A 22883-nucleotide genomic window follows, 5' to 3' on the forward strand; every position below is an offset into this window, starting at 1 on the left:
CCCATCCGATGGCGATAAGCAGATTAACTGTAATCACAACTTTATAACACTTGTTGTAAATGTTAATTAGCGGAGGGTCATAAACTTGTCAGAAACATAAAGACAGGTAGAATTGTTTTTCAATGCGAAAATATTTTTACACTTTCCAAATTCAAGTGACGAAACTGATTTGAAATACTTTCGTCATTTTGAAAACAGTTTCGTAAATGACGAAAGTGACGAGCGCTAGCAAAATCACTGTCTTATCACACAATGATCTATTGATATGGTATGGGTGGGCTCAAGTTATGACATCAAATAGTCCTTTTGAATCTTAAACATGATGAAAGAGATAAATAGTTTCAATTATCTTAAAAAGTCACTGTATTCAATACACCTGTAATTCTTTGAATTTGGCTTACCTTATATAATATAATTTTGTTTTTTTTTTCATTTATTTTTCAGCTTGTAAATCAACACGGAGCAGAAGCTGATAGACATTTATTTCGTTGTCTTTTTTCTCATGTTGATTTTAGTGGTGATGGTCGTAGTAGTGGAAAAGACTTTCACCAGGTATTAAATTAGAATGAATAAATATGAATAAATATGTACAACTGTGAGTCCAGCTTTACTTGAAAAGTAAAATGTGTGATTTAAAACCCGGGTAAAAAACACAGTTGTCATGCTGATATTAAATGTTTTCCATTTCTGATACATGTATGTTGAAAAGATCAACATGCACATAAAGTTGTAGTAAATGGAAACATTTGCATGGTGAAGATAGTAGACACATGTATCATTTTTGGAAAAAAAAGTTTTGTTCTAACCAAAAAGACGAAAACTTTAAACTAAAAAAAATCAAAGGTTCGTTTATAGTCATGACCAGGCTCATGTTAGCAGGTGACTTGAAAATTGCCTTTAACTAGTGCAACTATGCCTTCAAGGTATCTAAAAAGGACAATAAAGTCACAGGGAAGTTTGAACAGTTACCTGTGCAAATAATAAAGAAACAAAATTCTATCAAAATACAAATTTAGTTTCATTAAAAAATAGGAAGCATTTGAAGAATTGAACATTTCTGTGTATTTTCTCTTTTGACATGTTTTATTGATTAATTTCTTAAGTTCAATTTTTGGGGGATCAATTGCTGTAAATAATGACACTTATTTGATTAGTAAAAAAATGAAAGAAAACTGAAAAAAAATCTGACTTTATGGTACTAATTACATTAAAGTCATACTATTCTTGTAAGGAATACTTGTATAAGGTTATACATTTCTTCAACATGAATAGTGTTACTCTCTTCCATGCATGGCTACTTGAAACTTACATCATGTACATGATCAAAATAAAAATAAAAGTTGTGAAAATTTAATGAGATAAATAATCTTGGTTCATTGAACCAGATAGAAGTTCAACCAAAATTGTCTATTTATAGCAAAATTTCAATAGGTTTTCCTTTTATGGGGGGAAAGGGGGTTGATATTAATTGAACAGTGAGCATGTCAACTATGTGTTTGCTTGAATTTAGATGCACAAGTTAATACTTTTGTAATTTGTATGATCAATCTTGATTAATCATAGCTTTTTGTAGACATTTAGAGCAATGTAGAACTTAATTTGTATAAAATTGCAATTTTTATTTCACTACATTTATGTTTCACTTTTTTTCAGACTCAGTATTTGATTCAAGAGTGTTGTTCATTGCTGAGTAAACCCAATTTTGTATCCATATTGTGTTATTCTGTTGACAATCCATTACATCATCAAAAGGTTTGTACTGCCAGAGTAATATAAATAAGTGGATAACACATGATAGAAATGGAATTTATTTAAATGATGATACTGCTTGTTATACCCACCTCTCTGTCCTTTTGTCCTTAGTCCATCCAAACAAAATATTTCTGTCACACTTTTCTTAGGTACTAATGAACAGAATGATATGATAATCAGCAGGTTGGTGGCGATGAGTTTTGTGGGTTGTGCTCTTTTCAAATCTGCCAAATGTCAAAAACATACTTTCTGTTTTTCTATACTTTGAATTACTTGTAAGGAAATGCCTAGTCTGACAATGAATGCATTGTTACAAAATTGACAATTTCACCTTTCACAAAATATAGGTAGAAACTTTTACAAGCAGATCAAATTTAAAGGTATTTGTTCATGTATGCAGAATTCATACCATTAAGCAAACATTTGTAACTGTAAAGATGAGTTAAATCTTAGGAGAAATGTGTGCTGAAAGATGTTTGAAGGGTGATCAGGTAAGGCTGATTTTGTGACGTATATTTACTCTTCAAATTTCTTTTCTTTTTTATGTTGAGTTGGTGCACACTGTTGTCCACTATTGTAGTCTCAGCAATGGTTTGGAATGTTAAAACCCTGATTTAGTAACTTTGTTGGTTTATTTATATAAAAAAAGAATAATTAGATGTACCTATAGCTCACAAACCAGTATTTTTCTCTTTCAGAATTTGAAACCCTCCCCTCATTTGCTGCCACAGATCAGCAAAGTTATAAAGTTAAATCGTGTTCAAGAAGTAACATTTGGCATTGCACTTCTCCATTCTTCAAACAGTGAGACTCGTCAATACGCAAGCCAGTTTGTCAGACAGAAGCTTCCTGACCTTATTAGATCCTATGTCGATCCAGGTGAGTATATCAAATTACTAAAATTACTCTGTTGCATGTTTTATTGGAGACAGAATTCTGCATTTTCATCCTTTGTAACATTAGAATTGAAAGATAAAAATTTAAAGATGTTCATCTAAAATGAAAAATTGATCTGACTTGATTTAAGAAGGTGAATATCAAGATGATTTGCCTAATATCTCTCCCATGGATGTAAATTAGATAAACTAAAATTTGTAAATCAGTTGTAACATAGATCAAATTCATTGTCATACACCTGCGACTCTTTTCACAAAAAATCTTACGATTAAAATTGATCGTAAGTTATACTGAAATGTGTGTGACTTGCAAGTATTTTTACTCTTAAGAATTTTTGTGAAAAGAGCCGCTGGTTTTAAAACCTGATAACAAAAATTAGGAATTTGTTTGAAAATAGTGTCATTATTAATATACAAAATTATGTCTTTTTATAGAATCAAGTTTAAGACAAGAAGGTGGACTACAGGACGTTGCCATAGAAGTTTTACATCTACTCGTGGTTCACCTCATTCGTAACAAAGATAACTTTGGAATTGGAAACGATCAAAAGGAAGTGTTTTTGTCAACATTAAGGAAAGGTATGAAGCAGTTATAAAATTATAAACATTTAGACAGAGCATTTTGTTAACCTCTGGTTTTGTTAACTGTAGAGAATACATGCAGTTAACTTAATAATTGTAAAACCCTAGTTTCTAAATTGTTTGGTTCATCATCAATTTCTATTATAGCAGTCACTCAGCTCTAGTTTTATATTTCATCCATTCCTATTCCAGTAAAACTTGTTCCCTTGCTACACAACTACTGGGAAAAAGTCTTAAATTACATTTTTGACTGTTCATTTTAGCTGCACAAATTTTAATTATCATTTCAACTAAAGCTATTTTTATATTTTCCAGATTTCCCACACGAAAGAGTTCCAGTTATTTTGGGACCTTTATTGTATCCAGAATCGGAAGATTTAGCTGTTGATAAACTGACAGATATATCAAACATGCCTAAATCAGTGGTATGTAAATCTAACATGCCCAACTCAGTGGTATGTAAAGTTAAAACATTGTTACAGCAGATTTATATTCAATTGCTTTCTCTTATTTTTTCAAACTTACATTTTCACTTGTTTTAGCTTTTCTCTAGCAGTGTTCTCCTCAGAAATTTCTTATATCATCCTGGTAAACAGGAAATTATGAAATACCTTCTTTTTTCTAAAAACTATAGCATCACATCCATAACACTATCTATAAGAAACTTATTTCAGATACCATCACAATCTAGCAATATAACATCACATCACCATGATGCTAAAAGGCCCTGAGGAGAACACTGTTTTGTGCAAAATCATCAAAATCTAAAATTGCATTGTCAAACTCTATAAAGGATGAATACATAGTCAAACTGAATTGGTTCCACCTGAGGTTGAAATTTAAAATAAAATATTAACTGAATTTTATCCATGTTTAGGTCTGTTTCCATTAAAAACAAACATGGTAACCATAGAAAGCATTTTGAAAATGAGGAACCATGACCCCCTATAGATGCAGTTTTAGAAATTTACTGTATGAACAAATAATTGACAACCTGCCATAGTAGAGATTTTGAAATGCCTTCTCTGGGTCAGTGGGTCCCAACGTATGTTTTAATAGAACAGCCCTTACATAATTCACTACTAAAGATTCATTTAATTCATGGGTAACAATTTTTTTGGAAACTTGATTTCCTGGTTTCAGAAAATTTCTTCATACAGGCGTACAGGAAATTTGTACATTAGTTGTATGCCCACAAAATCTACAAAAATAATACCCCATGAATAATCATGAATCCTCAGTATTTGAAATACTGAATGAAAACTTTTTTCTGATTCTCAGTTTTAATAACTATTGTTCTACTTCAGTTTGATTCCTCCTTGGATTATATGATCTTAGAAAGAGGATACAGTTGTACAGCAAGGTAATGTTCTCAATAAAATAAATAAAACAAGTTTTTACATGTACATTCAACATTTTGACAGTTCTAATTGAGGTGGCATGATTCAGTTATTAGATTTTTCAAGCTATAATATTCAAATTGTTTTATTTCACTAAGGTTGTGAGTTCGAACCCTGCACCTGCATTTCAGCATGGAGGAGGTCGTCCAATTAAATTTTGCTGCATTGTCTCAACTATTTACCAAAAAAATCTCAAAAGCTGCTTCTAACGAACAAATTGACTTCTACATAATAATGTGAACATGAAAATCATTAACAATAAAGTTTATGTAATCTGTCACACTTCAGCGTTACCACCAACACACTTCGGCGTAGCTATCAACAAGATGATGTCACAAAAGCACCATCGCACTTTACATGATGAAAAACACACTTCAGCCTCAAACCATTGCACTTCAGCATGACCATCAGGGTTCAGAGTCATTAATATATATATATATAAATTTTGAATCAGATTATGCTTTTCAATTCAGTCCTGAAGAATGCAGAGTAATGCTAATGCAGTTTGGAGTAAGGGAAGTAACTCCTGCATCAGTTGCTAAAGTACTTGGAATGATGGCAAGAACACCAACGGGGCTAAACATGCATAGTGATCAGGTAGTGTTTTCTTAATACCAATTATTGAGTTTATTACATGTTTGTCAAAAACAGACAAAGTGGAAAGAGTTTGTTCTGTATTTGATATGGCCTGTGATTTTAAATCAAAGAGAAATTAGAAAGAAAAACTAAAATAACATTTTTTGCCTTTGATCCTGTATTATAGATAAATATCTAGAAAACGTCTGGAAAAGATATTTGCCAACATCATCATTGCATGTTTTCATTCTAATATCAGATAAACTTGTTGGATATGGAAATGGTTGAATTATAGTTACAAATATTTACATGACATTTATGCATATAGTTATTGAAAGTACATTTAAGGTATAACATTCTGTGGTATCCTGTGGTCAGATGCAAGTCAATATTAGACATGTGACACAAACCTAGGATACTGATTGCTTTACCCTTCACACATATTACTAGAATAGTTGTCATCAGGCCTTTTGGTCAGTACTTGAAGTACAAAATTGGTGCTCAAAACATTTAAGTTGATTTCTGAATTTGTGTACGATAATCTAGTTTTATGACTGTAAGCCCAGGTATGCTAGAAAAGTTTAGAAAGTCAAATATATGAAACATTGAAGTGCATCAAATTGAAAAAGGACCTTAATAGAATTGCTAAACTAGCTATGGTCAACATTGCATTAGTGAGTTTAAACTGAAGTTGTTTAAATTACATAATTTAAAATTGACTATAAAGAGGCATGAACTATAATTTACAGGTGACTTCTGACTGGGATATGTCAGATAAGACAGAGAAGCCTGGGATTAATACATGGAATGTGGATGTCTTCATCGGTGTGGTACAAGATTTGGTATGTACCTCGTGGAACAACAGACAGGTTGGTTATTTATATATTTATTGATCATTAGAATGGGCGACTGATTTAGGGGTAACCTACTTTATTTTGTGTATCTATGATGAGTTTATTTGTGCCCCTCCTATGATATATTGTTAAGTAGTGATAGTCAGCAGTAGTATACTTATAAAATTCCAGTTTAACTCAAATGTTAAAAGTGTATTGCCAAGATTTAATATTAGTTATTTTGTGTGGGAAAACTTTTAACAATTTGACATTTCAATAATGAATACAGAGTTTGATATTTTTATGTACAAATTATTATATACAAAATATATATATAGCTATGAAATTCTATATCCTTATTAGGTGACTGTATTTAATGTAAATGTTAACATATAATGTGTATTTGATATACATGTGTAATATCACATTTTACAAGCTGAAAATGTATGATTATTTCAACATTCCCCCCTTAAAAAAAAGATGATTTTGTATTTGCTAATGTGTTAAACAATATGATTCCTGAGCTTTGATAGTTGATTTAAATGTTTTTAATGATACCATGGAATGTTTTGTTTTTGACTTCAGGCTCCTCACTTTAATTGGAGAGATGTGGTGATAGAACTTGATCACCCTAACTTCATGGTCCTCAACAAAAAGGGACTACGGTTACTTGTACAGGGACTAATTAAAGGACTACAGGAAGTTTTCCCCATTGATTACATATACAGGCCATGGAAAAATACAGAAGGACAGGTTTGTTGATCTATCAATGTTTCATGTACAAAAAAATGTATATGTTGTTTCAGTAAAATAGTGAAATTTGTGAACAAAAGTTTTAAAGATTTTAACATCAACAAAGCTCTTTTCAATAAGACCTGGCTTCAATACTGAATTTGTTTCTAAAATTATATCAAAGAGAGTACATCTGGTTTGACTATTTGTAGAGATATTTTGAGAAGTAAGTGATTAAATGGGTGTTACTGCAAGGCCAAATAGGGCAAATTGAAAAATATGTGTGTGAGGATTTTTTTCGACCTACCCTATTTTTGAGTTTAACTCTTTCAGCACTATGACCCGGTTTACCTGGAAATCAATTTTACTTCGGTAAACACTATAGCCCGCTATACAGGGCTGCACATGCTACTTTTTTTATTCCAAGATATCCATTGGTCGGTCGTCGGGAAAACCCCTTTGAAGTAACATACTATCATCATATACATTCATTCGAGTTACTATGGCTTTTTCCGTATTTTTAACGGAAAATAAAGTAAATATTGGTCTATTATTAGCGATGAAAATTTTTGGAAATTTTGTACACAAAATGGTGGATATCGATAGTGAAAACTAACTGTCAGGAGACGAAATTATTGATTTATAATGTCAGCTAATTTGACTTAATAAATGTTAATAAAGCTGACAGATATGAATTTGAAAGGCAATGGAGAAATATAGTAGGGGAAAGTGATGATGAAGATGACTTACGAGGGGTTTGAAGCCGCGGACATGTTGACAAAAATTTTGACACATGGAGAAAGACAGAAACTCAAAGAAACATTCATAAATGTAGGGAACGTGTGGGCCCAGTTAGAAATTTTGACACTTCAGCATCTGCCCTGAACTATTTTCAATGTTTTTATACTAAAGAAGTCTCCACTTCTATCGTCAATTTAACTAATTTGAAGGGAATCCGAAAATTGAACATGAAAGTTGACACATTTACCTGTGCTAACGAAGTACAAATACCTTGTCAGTTGAGACAATATATCATTTATTTTTTAGCTCACCGGGGCCGATGGGCCCCATGTGAGCTTATGCTATCACTTGGCGTCCGTCGTCGTAAACTATTTCAAAAATCTTCTCCTCTGAAACTACTGGGCCAAATACCTTCAAACTTTAATTGAATGTTCCTTAGGGTATCTAGTTTATAAATTGTATCTGAAGTTTTGATCCATCGACAAACATGGCCGCCATGGCTAAAAATAGAACATAACGGTCAAATGCAGTTTTTGGCTTATATCTCAAAAACTAAAGCTTTTAGAGCAAATCTGACATGGGGTAAAATTGTTCAATTGGTCAAGAACTATTTGCTTTGAAATTTTCAGACGAATTGAACAACCCATTGTTGGGTTGCTGCCACCGAATTGGTAGTTTTAACAAAATTTTGCAGTTTTTTGTTATTATTTTGAATATTATTATAGATATATATAAACTGTAAGCAGCAATAATGTTCAGCAAAGTAAGATCTACAAAAAAGTTAATATGACCATAATTGTCAATTGACCCCTTAAGGAGTTATTGCCCTTTAAAGACAATTTTACACAATTTGTTCATCAAGTTTGCTAACATTTAAAAATCTTCTCCTCTGAAATACAGGTGAGCGATTCAGGCTCTTGAGAGCCTCTTGTTTAATAATCATAAACTATTAAATCAATATAAATTCAAACGAAAATAAAAGTGATTTCATAGTTAAAACACCAGTTTATCAAAATTACCTGATTTACCTGTATGTCACCATAAGTCACAATAAGACAACAGGTACATCAAATACAAAGTATGCTGATTATTTTGATACCTCATATGATGGAATTGGATGACAGATACAAATATACATCAGTTTAAAAGTACCTACCTTAAATAAATGAAAATTCTCAAAGTTACTTAGTGTTGAAGGGTATAATACATTGAAAGTTATGCAGTGTTGAAAGAGTTAAACCATAACTTTTTTCTGAAAATTTCTTCACCATAAATTCACAAACATTTCAGTTGTTATATCTGCTTACTTATTCTATTAAAATAATGGACAGATTTGATCAACATCACCTTAATCATTGTTACTTTGTTCACTGACAAATTACAAATAGCAAACTTGCGGTAAGACAATATGTGAATACTGGAATCAAGACTGTGAATTTTTTGGGGTTTTATTATACAAATACAACTGTATGCAAATAAACACGGGATAAGCAATAGGCTATACAACCTGTAAATCATTGGTTCTTTATGTCGTTGAGTAAATGGTTCTAAAGGGGAAGTTTTGTTTAGTATTAATTTTAGATTCTATTCATCAAGGCGCTTCCTTAGAACAATTAGACACAGATTTAAATCTCAAAAACACATGTAGGATTTTTTTCACCGAATTTCCATTATTTTACTAAATAAGAAAGAAATAAAAAAAGTTTTTTCAACATTCAACTTTTAATACAATTTTTGCATATTTAAAATGGACTTATTTTTTTTCAGTTGTCATTGATTGTACAGGCCTTACGTAACCCAGATGTCTTCTGTTTTGCTGATTACCCTTGTCACACAGTGGTAACAGACATACTTAAGGCAGCACCAGATGATGACAATAGAGACATTACAACATGGTAGGCTGAACTTAGACTTTTTTTTTTATTTAAGAATTGAATGAATGCTTCTTTTTGAAATTTTATTGGGGTGTAAAAGCGTTAGACAAAGTACATAAAAATGTGTGCACATTCAACGCTTTTACGCCCCTATTAGATTACAATAAGAAGCATTGAATTCATATAATAACATTTTTATGCTAAATCCATGAAATAAGGAGATAAATCAAGCCTTATTTGTTTTTATGTGCATTGTTTTAATGTTATCACGGTTAGCACCTGCAGTCATATTATAGATGTTGCATATTATACACAAATGAAATTTAACTTCTTGAATGCTTTGGCCAATCAAAGTTACGGAATTGTATGAAACTTCTTTGTAATGTAATTATTCATTAAACATTGTAACAATCTTCCATTTTATGGAGAAATTCTTGTTCTGCAATGCTGACAATGTCATGGAATGTCTTATTAATGCTCTCCCAACCCTTTTAGCATCCCGGTAATGTGATGCTACCTAAAATGATTTTCTTGTATAAAGATTCATGAAAGTGATGCTATAATTTCGAGATTCAAGATGGTTTAATAGGATCAAATGAATCTTCATACATTGTATCTGAGATCTTTTGTCATTCTCTCTTGATAGTGTAATGATTCTTTTTCTTTCCAATTTAAAGAACACACAAAAAAAAACCTGATTACAAGTTATATTAGTTATCTAAAAATTGGGAAGAAATTCAGTGGCAAATTTACTGACAAAACAATTGCTGTACTTCTTTTCAGAGTAAGTAATACATGTTTGCATTTCCCATTAGTAATATAAAATACGATTGTTTTAGGAGATCATTAGATATGGTTGAGACATTACTGAGGTTATCAGAAGCAGGACATTACCAACAAATATCCGAGTTATTCAAGTTCCCAATACAAAACTGTCCAGACATGCTGGTATTGGCATTACTACAAATCACAGTAAGTTTTACCTAGTTTACAATCTAGAATGATTTTTCGTAATTTCTCTGAAAGATGAAATTCTTAAATTTTGCCTGTTCCACTCGTATAAGTGACCTTGATTATCTTGCCTCATTATAAATTTTGTCCTTTTATTTTTGTGCACCCCAGAACCGCTTTTTATCTGGGGTGATAAACTAAGTGATAATTATGTAAGTGTTTCTTAGTATTACATGTATTACAGGATACAAATAATGTATATATCATGAGTAGTCAAGGTCGTTAAAGGAGACTTGACACGATTTTTTTTAATTTTTTTTTTTTTTATTAAATTAATAAATATTAGTCTTAAAACATGTTTTGTACAATTTTGCTGGTCAAAACCTGGTAAATCAGCATTTTTCTGGTCAAAGAATCAAGCGCTTGTCATTAAAAATGGGGTTTTCTCATTATTGGAGGCCCTACGGTAAACAACACTTTCTTCATTTATTATAAAGTTTCCATTTTAAAATGAATGTTTTTCATCATCTGAATCTTTACCAACTAAATAGTTGTCAATAATTATATTCGATGTTCAATATAATAAAATTGAGAATGGAAATAGGGAATGTGTCAGAAAAAGAATGTAAAAGACATGATTCACATTCTTGTATCATTTCCTTGTTTGCTTTTTATGCTTTATGTCGAACAATTTCTTACAAAGTTATAGACTTGCAAGCTTACAAGAATATTACTTTTCCATCTCAAGAAGTCAATTAAAAAATGCATCTGTTATAAACCTTTTTATATCTGCATATTCTTGAAAGCAATAAAAATAAGATCTATATACAGGTTGTCTATTAGTTATCAACACGGGTTAGGGTATTTAACTGGTGGTGCATAGGGTATTGTATGGTCGTACTACAGGTATTCATTAAACATATATGATCAGGTAGTTGTACCTGTTTTCTGTACACAACAATAATATATTCCAATCTCACCTGTGCCCTCGGCAAAACCAACATTCAGGATGTACACAAAGAGGTTTTGAAGTAATATTGCGTAATCAATATATGTCTTTATCAATCCCCCATGTGGAGTGACACTTGAAGCTTCAAACGAGACCCGAAATTGCGAAACTCAATCATCTGTACCGTACACCTGTGACCTATGATGAACTCATGGCATGGCACCCGAGACCCCAACTCTGGAATCCTAATGAAAGTGGCGAAAAGAAGTGTAGTTTCGGCTTGTTTAAAAGTCCCATCTTTACACCTTCTAAGTCTGCGTGTCATTCAAAAAAACAGAAAATATCATGTCAATATTCTTTTTAATTACATTGTTGAATCCATCGGCATCACACATAATCATTGTTTATCACTGTCATGCGTTTTGTTGGATAATAATCGAAACTAAATTTGTGCTGTACCCTTATGTCAATATGAATGAATGTAACCACTGACGTAGTAGCCTCATTCTGAGTGACTCCCGGGATGGAAATATGCATATTTGACAGGTCGATAAATCGTTGCATTAAAATCTCATTAAAATATATATTTTCCTAAATAGTTGACACTTATATTGCTATCGATGTATTTTTGGGGAAAGTTAAGTATAAATAAACATTTTGAAACACAAATTGAAAATCGTGTCATGTCTCCTTTAAACACCACATAGTAGTATGTATATATCTTTACACAATAAGGTTGATTACAAAAATTGTTGTCATTTGTTTGTATGAACTTGATTCAAATATTCTCTGTGGAACAAAATATTTTTTTTATAAAAAAGACACTTTTCTTGCAGCCTACATGGAACACATTGAAACAAGAACTGATCTCCACTTTGATGCCAATATTCCTCGGAAATCATCCAAATTCAGCTGTTGTACTGCATTATGCATGGCATTGTCAGGTAATCTCTAAGTGTTTTATTTTAAAGTTAGTAATATATAGATGGAGATAGATCATAAACTAATGCAAACTACATGAATTTCTACATCTGAAGTTTTTCAAGAAAAAAATGAAGTTAGCTATTTGTTATATATTCTATGCTTAATGTTATCTATAGTCTATAGAATGACATATATTCTGTGTTGAAGGCTTTGTTTGTCAAATTGCATTAGCTTTAGTACAATTACAAAATTTTATGAACTGAAAATTTGAAGGTTAAATTGCAAGCTGTGCTTATATCTTTTTAGAAATAACTGCTGAAAATGTAAAATGCTCTTTAATTAAGGCATTTTGATTGTCAACTTTTATATGAGACATTTACTCCCAAAATAAAATATTTTAAATCATTGTTACATACCAAGAGATCAAGATATTAAATTGAAAGACAGACAATTGGGAAATTTATGTGTGCATTATTATTGTGACAGTTGAAAAATGAACGAAAATGCAAGATTAATTATTTCAGTAAATGCTACATACAAATAATGCTATCAAAATTTAAGATGGAAGTTCTAATTTTTGTGAAACCTCTTCTGTTACAATTTTTGCAACAATAAAGAAATATTGCAAAAATTTCTGAATTTACAGTAACTGATTGTATTTACAGCTGTTATCATAATGCTAGCAAGTTAAAGGTTTGGTTGGCTTGCTTGCTTTGTTTGTGTTAATGTTTGTTCAATCATTGTAATTAAGATTGACATCTGAAAACAATATATAAAGGCAGAGTTAAACTTGTATACATTATACTTAAATTTGATTGGACACTATTAAATAATCAAATTTACCTATATACAGGTTTAACTCTGCCTACTTATATTGTTTGCAGATGTCAATCTTAATTACAATGCTTGAGCAAACATTAGTACAAAGAAAGCAAGCAAGGCAACCAATCCAACTAAACTTAAACTCTGCATGCATTAGGAATTCAACTGTATGTAGAAGAACATATGCACTTTTGTTTTACCTACTTTTTCTTATCAATGATGACTGCATTTTTGTGATGGTAAAGTAAAGGACTGATTTTGTTTTTGCTATAGGGTCATTCCAATACAATTCGTACCCTTATCATGCACTCTATGGCTGAATGGTACATGAGGGGAGAGCAACATGACCAGAACAGATTATCTCGAATTCTGGATTGTGCTCAGGACTTGAAGGTAATATAACTACACTGAATTTTTTCACATTGACAGTCTGTTTTTTTATGCCCCCACCGTAGTGGAGGGGGCATTAAGTTTTACCCTTGTCCATCTGTACGTACGTACATCCGTCCGTACGTCCCAAAATTGGTTTCCGTTCTCTAACTTGAGTTTGCCTCAACCAAATGTTATGAAACTTATACACAATGCTAATTACCACAAAACACAGATCAAGTTTTAATTTTGGTGGTGTCACTTTAACCGTTCTAGAGTTATGCCCCTTTATAAATGGAAAAATTGCAAAATTTTTAGTTTCCGTTTTCTTACTTAAGGTTGCCTCAACAAAATGTTATGAAACTTATACACAATGCTCATTACCACAAAACACAGATCAAGTATGAATTTTGGTGGCGTCACTTTAGAGTTATGCCCCTTTATAAATAAAAAAATTGCAAAAATTTTTATTTTCTTCTTAATATCAAGTAATTCTTAAAATTGGAGTTATCTTCCTTTGTCCATGATTATAGTTGAATCAACTACAATCAATTCTTTATACAATGCAATGTTTAATTTTGACTTCCACTGATAAAACACAGATCAAGTTGAATTTGGGTAGAGTCACTTTAACCATTTTTGAGTTATGCCCCTTTATAAATCGAAAGATTGCCAAATTTTTAGTTTCCATTCTGTAACTTAAGTTTGCCCAAACCAAACATTATGAAACCTATACACAATATTCATTACCACAAAACTATGATCAAGTACAAATTTTTTGTTTCCGTTTTCTAACTTTAGTTTGCTTCAACCAAATGTTATGAAACTTATACACAATGCTTATTACTACATAATACAGATTAAGTACAAAATTTGGTGGCAACACTTTTACCATTCTTGAGTTATGTCCCTTTATAAACATAAAAATTGCTGAATTTTTTAGTTTGTCTCAACCAAATGTTATAAAACTTATACATAACCCTTCTAGAGTTATGCGTGTTTACAAATAGAAAAATTGCTAAATTTTTAGTTTCTGTTCTCTACCTAAGTTAGCCTCAACCAAATGTTATGAGACTTACACACAATGCTTATTACCACAAAACTCATATCAAGTACACACAATGCTTATTACCACATAACTCAGATCAAGTTCAAATTTGGGTAGTGTCACTTTTACCGTTCTTCAGTTATGTCCCTTTATAACTATATGATATGCAAGCGGGGGCATCATCTGTGTCCACATGTGGACACTATCCACATTTTTTTTTTTTTACTTTAGGAAGAAATTTTAAAAGATTTTAATAAAATTGTAATTTCATGTTGTGAACCAATCTATTATTGGGAATTGATTTGAATAAATAGTTTAAGAGTGTTTTCTTTTTCTTTTTTTGTTTGTTTGCATAATTGATAATTTGATATACTTGAGAAACAAATTTTAAGATACTTTTGCATGGAAACTTTAACTTTCATATTGTGTTATTTTAGGATGCTAAATAATTTGTTCAAAATTTGTTTTCAGGCATTATCAATGTTGTTAAATGCCACACCATTTGCCTTTGTGATAGACCTAGCTTGTCTTGCCTCCCGTAGGGAGTACCTCAAGTTAGACAAGTGGTTATCAGATAAAATCAGAGAACATGGGGTGAGTATACAGATGTTTTAGCTGATATTTATAGTCTATTTTTCAAGAGGACAGACTAAGTAATGTGTGTGTGTAAACAACAGTTGCACTTAATTAATATTTAATTAAGCTAAGAACCGTGTTGTAGATATTCTATACTAGTTTTAAAAAACTTTGTGTAAATTGCATGTAAAGGCAAAACTTCATTACATTGAAACATTATGGTTTGACGGTTTTTATAAGAAAAATATTTTAGTTATTACAAATTTTCAAAATAACATTCAACTTTATCACATTGGTCATGGAGAACAACAGATTTATAAAAAAGATATTCTTTCTATAATTACCAATAATTTATTTTGGTGTGTTTGACCTTTCAGTAAATAAAATGAAAACATGTTCTTTTGGATTCATTTATTTTCATGGATACCCATTAATTGATTGAGGAAAAATTGTGTTTTCGTGGATACTTAATTTTGTGATTTGACAAATTCTACATTTAAGCCTTTAGCAAATTAGTATTTTGTTGAACAGGAACTTTTACCCACAAACTCCATGAAAAATAGTTCCCCAGGACTCATAATAAATTCACAGTAGATAAATTGGGTTACATTTTTGTGTGAGACGGATATATAAATGTTTTCAGACTTTTTCTTTATTGTTTGCAAGATCCTAAACTTAATGCTAAAAAAAAATTATTTCAGGAACCATTTATACAGACTTCTGTAAACTTTCTGAAAAGAAGATGTCCCCAGTTGATGGGTGGACCACCAAAGGATGACCAACAACAGATCAAAAGTCAAATGCTACCTCCAGATACTATAGGGACAATGTTGGCTTGTCTGCAGCAGTGTGCTAGGTAAAACTTTAAGATATATGTTTAATTGTGAACCCATGACTGTGATTGAAACGGTTTTGTTATGTACACACAAATAATAAAAGTATGCTTTATCCCCAAGTTTTTAATTTTTCCTTACAGTTGTGATATCTTTGGGTTCTTCCGAGGCAATGTATTCTTTTTGGAAAATATCTAGTTTTTAGATGCTTGTATAACTAATAAGAGAACATACAGGTCTATTTTTCTATAAAAAAAATTATGTATTATACATTCTCTATTGAAAAATATTTTCATTTGTAAAAGTGTTATTTTATATGTCAGCAGCAAATATTCTTAACATAACTTTACTGCAAAATTTTGCATAACTTAAGAAACAGTTGCTTACTGCAAAATTTAGCATATCTTTAGAAACAGCTGATTACTGCAAAATTTAGTATAACTTTAGAAAACATCTGAAATTTAGAAATAAGTGTGACTTTTGTAACTTATAACAAAGGGTGAAAATTCTTATAGTTGCTAGTTGTCTTCAACTACAAAGAAGAATGGCATGAATTTTTCTTACAAAACAATAATGTATTCCCTTGAGCAGATCTTATATAAAATGTTTATCTATGATCCCATTTAGTCAATGAAGTGAGAAAACATCTTGAACTGATCATATGTATGCTTATTGATCTGCAAGAAGGAGCACCTTGGAAGTCAGTTATACAAACATACATTTTAATGTGCATGTTCTTTCCTTTTCAGTCAAGTATCACAAGAGCTGTCAGAAGCCATATTAACAATGGTTGCCAATGCCAATATTTTGATGAATAAGACTAGACCAGTTGGCCCTGCTGGAATGGGACCAAAGCCTACTATACCAAATATTGGCCCAACATTAGGAAATCCTGTGAGTTATTTAATACATGTAATAGTTTTGATGACTTTCAAGTTCAAATTTAAAATATAGCATTCTTCATTCTTTTTCAGCATGTTCAGTAAAATGTCTTTCAGTTGGATCAATTCCACTATATGTAGTTAAAAGTATTTTAAAAGATATGTTTAGTTGTGAACCCATGCGACTGATTGAAATGAATTGTTTATGTACACACAAAGAGTTTTAAGTGTTATAAAACACAAATGTTTATGTTGTATTGGATGCAAGTAATAAAAGGTCATTTCTAAATGTGAATATATAAACATTTTGACTCTTTCAGCTGGATTCATTAGAGAATTCAAACCCTTTAGGAATCCCAAAATCTTGGGGCATGAGTGGTGGAGGTTTCCCACAGACTTTGGCTTCCAGTGGAACAGGATTTCCACCAAGTTTGTCTTCAAGTGGAACTGGATTTCCACCAAGTTTAACTTCTAGTGGAACAGGATTTCCACCAAGTTTATCTACTAGTGGAACAGGATTTCCACAGCCTTTATCCAGCAGTGGTGCAGGATTTCCACAAAGTCTGTCCACCAGTGGCTCTGGATTTCCCCAAAGTCTATCAACCAGTGGCTCAGGATTTCCACAAAGTTTATCTACAAGTGGCTCAGGATTTCCACAAAGTCTATCCAGCAGTAACTCTGGATTTCCACAAAGTCTATCCAGCAGTGGCTCAGGATTTCCCCAAAGTCTATCAACCAGTGGCTCAGGATTTCCACAAAGTCTATCAACCAGTGGCTCAGGATTTCCTCAAAGTTTATCTACAAGTGGCTCAGGATTTCCACAAAGTTTGTCCACTAGTGGCACAGGATTTCCACAAACTTTGTCTAGTAGCAGTGGAGCAGGATTTCCACAGAGCCTGGCATCCCTTACAACATCAACCACACCTGGTTCCCCAGCTAAGGGATTTCCTCCTACCAGTGCTGCTAGCTTTGGTGCAATACAATCTTTAACATCACAGCTTCAAAGTGAGTTATGTTTATAAAAATAGGTTATAAAAGACTAAAATGACGAAATGTGTATTCATCTACATAATAGAAACTTAAACAAGAGTAGAAAATGAATATCAGTTGAAATTATACTAAAAAAATGGAAGTATCTTTCCATTCTGTGAATTATGCTAGGGTACTTATGAATAATTCATTTTATCCTGCAATCGACCTCTTAACTACAAATAAAGGTTGATAAAATGAAGCGATAAATGTATAGTGTGCATTTATAGTCTCCTGGTATCTTGCATCTGTTGCGAGGGAACAGTTATGTTCAAATTACTGTTCAATTTTGGGTCCTCATTGCTGTCCAGGTTTTTGTCATGTTGATTTCATTCATAAACAAAATCGACAATTTCTCTGGAAAAAAACTAAATGTTTAAGTTCAATGTTAAATTGCGAGATAAAAACAAGACTCATACAGTGAAGGAAAATAGAAAATTTATTTGTACTCTCGAACAAACAGGAGAAAAGCTCGGACAGCCTTTGTTTTTCTCTCTGTTTCAAAAGCTTGTCAAATAAATTTTATATTTTCCTACACTACCAATATTGTATATATATATATGACAAGTCTTCTCATCAAAGAAAATATATTTCAGATATATCCATGAACAACCCTATAGGAGCCCCTAGGAGCTCTGTGAACTCATTAGGTGCCATAATGGCTGGAGCTGGAATAAAACCAACACAGCAACAGCAGCCACAAACACCACAGCCAACACAGCTTCCAGGTCAACAACCACAACAGCCACCTATTAGACCAGGTAGGTTAACACTATTTCTGTTAAATTCTAATTTCTTACATAAAAAAAAAACTATCTGGAAAGATTTTATGATCAAATCAAGCAGTTGTATCAACATTTTTGGCGTATGTATTGTTGTCCTGGACTAAGTATTTTGAAGCCCCTGATGATAAGATTATCTGATTAATTTCAGATTTTAAAGCTGCTTGTCTGTTAACAGAACCAATAAATCTGTTCATTACTGACTGTCTACACAGGGAGGACTGAACTCTCTACCAAATCTTTAGATTTAAATCAAGTCAGCATTACTTTTCAAGTTCGAAAAAAAAATGACAAAACAGTATCCATTTAGTTTACAAGAAAAAGTAAATTTTGACAATTGTCATCTCCAAAATCAAATGTTTAAGTTTTAGAATTACATTTCCATTTGCAAAATAACTAAAATATAAACTCAGGAAACAGCCAGAAAAAAATTAAAGAATATTGAGTACATTATTATACGACCGCAAAAAATTTTTTGTGGTCGTATATTGGTATGACGTTGGCGTCGTCGTCGTCGTCTTCGTCTGGCGTCGTCCGAAGACACATTGGTTTTCGCACTCTAACTTTAGTTTAAGTGAATGGATCTCTATGAAATTTTACCACAAGGTTCAATACCACAAAAGGAAGGATGGGATTGATTTTGGGGGTTATGGTACCAACAGTAAAGGAATTAGGGGCCAAAAATAAGCATTTTTATACGCCCGTTTACGGGACGTATTATGGTATACCTCTGTCCGTCCGTCTGTCCGTCGTCAACATGTCGGACATTAACTGAAAAATGCTTTCACCAATTTGAATAAAACTTTGGTGAATTGTTCATATTTATTGACGTGAGCTCCCTTTCGTTTTTTATAAAATTCAGATTTTACCTTTTCGATTTATGGGGTTTTATTCATTAAAAAAAGGGGGATTTTCCAGTTTTCGGACAATAAGTCAAGAATGCTTTCACCAACTTGCAAGAAATTGTGGTGAATTGTTTATATCTATTGACATGAGCTCCCTTTCGATTTTTATAAATTTTAGATTTTACGTTTCCGAGTTACAGGGTTTTATTCATAAAAAAAGGGGGGATTTTCCAGTTTTCGGACAAAAACTCAAAAATGCTTACAGCAATTCTTATGAAACTTTGGTGAATTGTTTGTATGTATTGATGTAAGCTCCCTTTAGAATTTTATAAATTTTACATTTTACATTTCTGAGTTATGGGGTTTTATTCATTAAAAAAAGGGGTGATTTTCCAGTTTTCAGACAATAACTCAAAAATGCTGTCACCAATTCTCATGAAACTTTGGTGAATTGTTTATATCTATTGATGTAAGCTCCCTTTTTATTTTCATACATTTCTTATATGACATTGAGAATTAATTGAACTTTATTTGTTTATAGTCTGACAACAGATATACTTAGTATTGCACAACAGCAAGAAATCTTTAATTGAATATAAATTCAATTCATATGACCAATTTCAAGTTTTTTGACTACATTTATTCAGAAACCTATAATATGTCAAATATTTAATTACAATCCAAATTCAGACCTGAATCAAGCTTGAATATTGTGTCCATTTTTGCCCCAACTGTTCAGGGTTGGACCTCTGCGGGCGTATCTAGCTGCGCTCAGCGAAGCAGTTTATTGTAACTTCCAGACATAACTTGTGTGTTAGTGTATGGATCTCTCTGACATTGTACCACAAGGTTCCATATCACAAAAGGAATGCTGGGATTGATTTTGGGGGTAATTGCCTCAAAATTTTAGGAATTAGGGGCCAAAAAAGGGGCAAAAAACAAGCATTTTTTTAGTTTCATGACAATAACTTGTGTGTAAGTGTATGGATCTTTCTGAAATTGTACTACAAGGTTCCATATCACAAAGGGAAAGCTGGGTTTGAGTTTGGGGGTAATTGCCCTAAACGTTTAGGAATTTGGGGCCAAAAAACACATTTTTCTAGTTTCCAGACAATAACTTGTCTTCAAGTGTATGGATCTCTCTGAAATTGTACCATACCACAAAGGGAAGGCTGGGATTGAGTTTGGGGGTGATGAATCATAAGGGGGTTCAAAAAATTTTGGGGGGGGGGATTTTTTTTTTTTTTCCTTTTTTTTCTTTTTTTCCTTTTTTTTTTCTTTTAAAATTTTCCATTTTAAGTTGGTTATTTCTGATTTATATTTAAAAGCAAATAATAATGATATGGTAGGAGATACACACCAAACAGGATGTGTAAATAATTATATAATAAGTATTGTGCAATAGCAAGAAATTTTCAATTGCACAGTATTGCACAATAGCAAGAAATCTTCAATTGCACAGAACTGGCCGCCACGAAATAGCCCAAAAGCGGTGCTTAAAAGTGGCGTTAAAACACCAAAAATCAAAAATCAAATCAATTGCACAGTATTGCGCAATAGCAAGAAATCTTCAATTGCACAGTATTGCGCAATAACAAGAAATATCCAATAGCACAATATTGCGCAATAGCAAGAAACTGTCAATTGTACAGTATTGCACAATAGCAAGAAATATTCAATTGTACAGTATTGTGCAAGAGAAGATACTTCGTATAAATTACTTATTTCTTGACCAATTTCAATGGGGTTTTATTCTTGAATTCTTGGGGTTTTTTAATATGCTGAATCATACCGTGTATTCAGTTTTTATACGACCGCAAAAATTAAAAATTTTTTGGTCGTATATTGGTATGACGTTGGCGTCGTCGTCGTCGTCGTCGTCGTCGTCGTCGTCGTTGTCGTCGTCGTCGTCGGCGTCGTCCGAAGACACATTGGTTTTCGCACTCTAACTTTAGTTTAAGTGAATGGATCTCCATGAAATTTCACCATAAGGTTCAATACCACAAAAGGAAGGTTGGGATTGATTTTGGGGGTTATGGTACCAACAGTTAAGGAATTAGGGGCCAAAAAGGGGCCAAAAATAAGCATTTTTGTAACTTTCAGACAATAACTTGTGTGTAAGTGTATGGATCTCTCTGACATTGTACCACAAGGTTCCATATCACAAAGGGAAGGCTGTAATTGATTTTGGGGGTAATTGCCTCAAAATTTTAGGAATTAGGGGCCAAAAAAGGGGCAAAAAACAAGCATTTTTCTAGTTTCATGACAATAACTTGTGTGTAAGTGTTTGGATATTTCTGAAATTGTACTACAAGGTTCCATATCACAAAGGGAAAGCTGGAATTGAGTTTGGGGGTAATTGCCTCAAAATTTTAGGAATTGGGGGCCAAAAAGGGGCCAAAAATAAGCATTTTTCTAGTTTCCAGACAATAACTTGTGTTCAAGTGTATGGATCTCTCTGAAATTGTACTGCAAGGTACCATACCACAAAGGGAAGGCTGGGATTGAGTTTGGGGGTGATGAATCATAAGGGGGTTCAAAAAATTGGGGGGGGGGGGATTTTTTTTTTTTTTTTTTTTCTTTTTTTCCTTTTTTTTTTCTTTTAAAATTTTCCATTTTAAGTTGGTTATTTCTGATTTATATTTAAAAGCAAATGATAATGATATGGTAGGAGATACACACCAAACAGGATGTGTAAATTATTATATAATAAGTATTGTGCAATAGCAAGAAATTTTCAATTGCACAGTATTGCACAATAGCAAGAAATCTTCAATTGCACAGTATTGCGCAATAGCAAGAAATCTTCAATTTAACAGTATTGCGCAATAGCAAGAAATATCCAATAGCACAATATTGCGCAATAGCAAGAAATTGTCAATTGTACAGTATTGCGCAATAGCAAGAAATATTCAATTGCACAGTATTGTGCAAAAGAAGATACTTCGTATGAATTGCTTATTTCTTGATCAATTTCAATGGGGTTTTATTCTTGAATTCTTGGGGTTCTTTAATATGCTGAATCTAACCGTGTATTAAGTTTTTGGATTTTGGGCCCCGTTTTTAAATTGGTCCACATTGAGGTCCAAAGGGTCCAAAATTAAACTTTGTTTGATTTCATCAAAAATTAAATTATTGGGGTTCTTTGATATGCCGAATCTAACCGTGTATTTAGATTTTTAATTTTGGGTCCCGTTTTTTAAATTTGTCTACATTAAGGTCCAAAGGGTCCAAAATTAAACTTAGTTTGATTTTAACAAAAATTGAATTCTTAGGGTTCTTTGATATGCTGAATCTAAACATGTGTTTAGATTTTTGATTATGGGCCCAGTTTTCAAGTTGGTCCAAGTTGGGGTCCAAAATTAAACTTTGTTTGATTTCAACAAAAATTGAATATATGGGGTTCTTTGATATGCTGAATCTAAACATGTATTTAGATTTTAGATTTTTGGCCCAGTTTTCAAGTTGGTCCAAATTGGGGTCCAAAA

The 22883-nt window shown here is 32.2% G+C and overlaps 1 protein-coding gene across 4 annotated transcripts in view; it reads left to right on the forward strand.

The window, feature by feature from the left end:
* The window catches only part of LOC127703183 (CCR4-NOT transcription complex subunit 1-like), a 62441-nt gene that overhangs the window by 2733 nt on the left and 36825 nt on the right, over positions 1 to 22883 (forward strand). For 2 of the 4 annotated variants that reach the window (XM_052207709.1, XM_052207710.1), the window contains exons 2-19: positions 445 to 552; positions 1654 to 1752; positions 2451 to 2631; positions 3084 to 3227; positions 3546 to 3685; positions 4538 to 4593; positions 5104 to 5227; positions 5956 to 6075; positions 6625 to 6792; positions 9280 to 9407; positions 10226 to 10358; positions 12123 to 12230; positions 13306 to 13425; positions 14921 to 15043; positions 15727 to 15881; positions 16608 to 16752; positions 17060 to 17744; positions 18365 to 18529. In XM_052207709.1, the coding sequence (XP_052063669.1) occupies positions 445 to 552; positions 1654 to 1752; positions 2451 to 2631; positions 3084 to 3227; positions 3546 to 3685; positions 4538 to 4593; positions 5104 to 5227; positions 5956 to 6075; positions 6625 to 6792; positions 9280 to 9407; positions 10226 to 10358; positions 12123 to 12230; positions 13306 to 13425; positions 14921 to 15043; positions 15727 to 15881; positions 16608 to 16752; positions 17060 to 17744; positions 18365 to 18529 (2902 nt within the window). The remainder of the gene's footprint in view (positions 1 to 444; positions 553 to 1653; positions 1753 to 2450; positions 2632 to 3083; positions 3228 to 3545; positions 3686 to 4537; positions 4594 to 5103; positions 5228 to 5955; positions 6076 to 6624; positions 6793 to 9279; positions 9408 to 10225; positions 10359 to 12122; positions 12231 to 13305; positions 13426 to 14920; positions 15044 to 15726; positions 15882 to 16607; positions 16753 to 17059; positions 17745 to 18364; positions 18530 to 22883) is intronic. The other 2 variants (XM_052207711.1, XM_052207712.1) reach the window with 1 other exon arrangement.

The sequence above is a fragment of the Mytilus californianus genome, unplaced genomic scaffold, assembly GCF_021869535.1.
Source record: "Mytilus californianus isolate M0D057914Y unplaced genomic scaffold, xbMytCali1.0.p SCAF_5, whole genome shotgun sequence".
NCBI classification, from domain to species: Eukaryota; Metazoa; Mollusca; class Bivalvia; order Mytilida; family Mytilidae; genus Mytilus; species Mytilus californianus.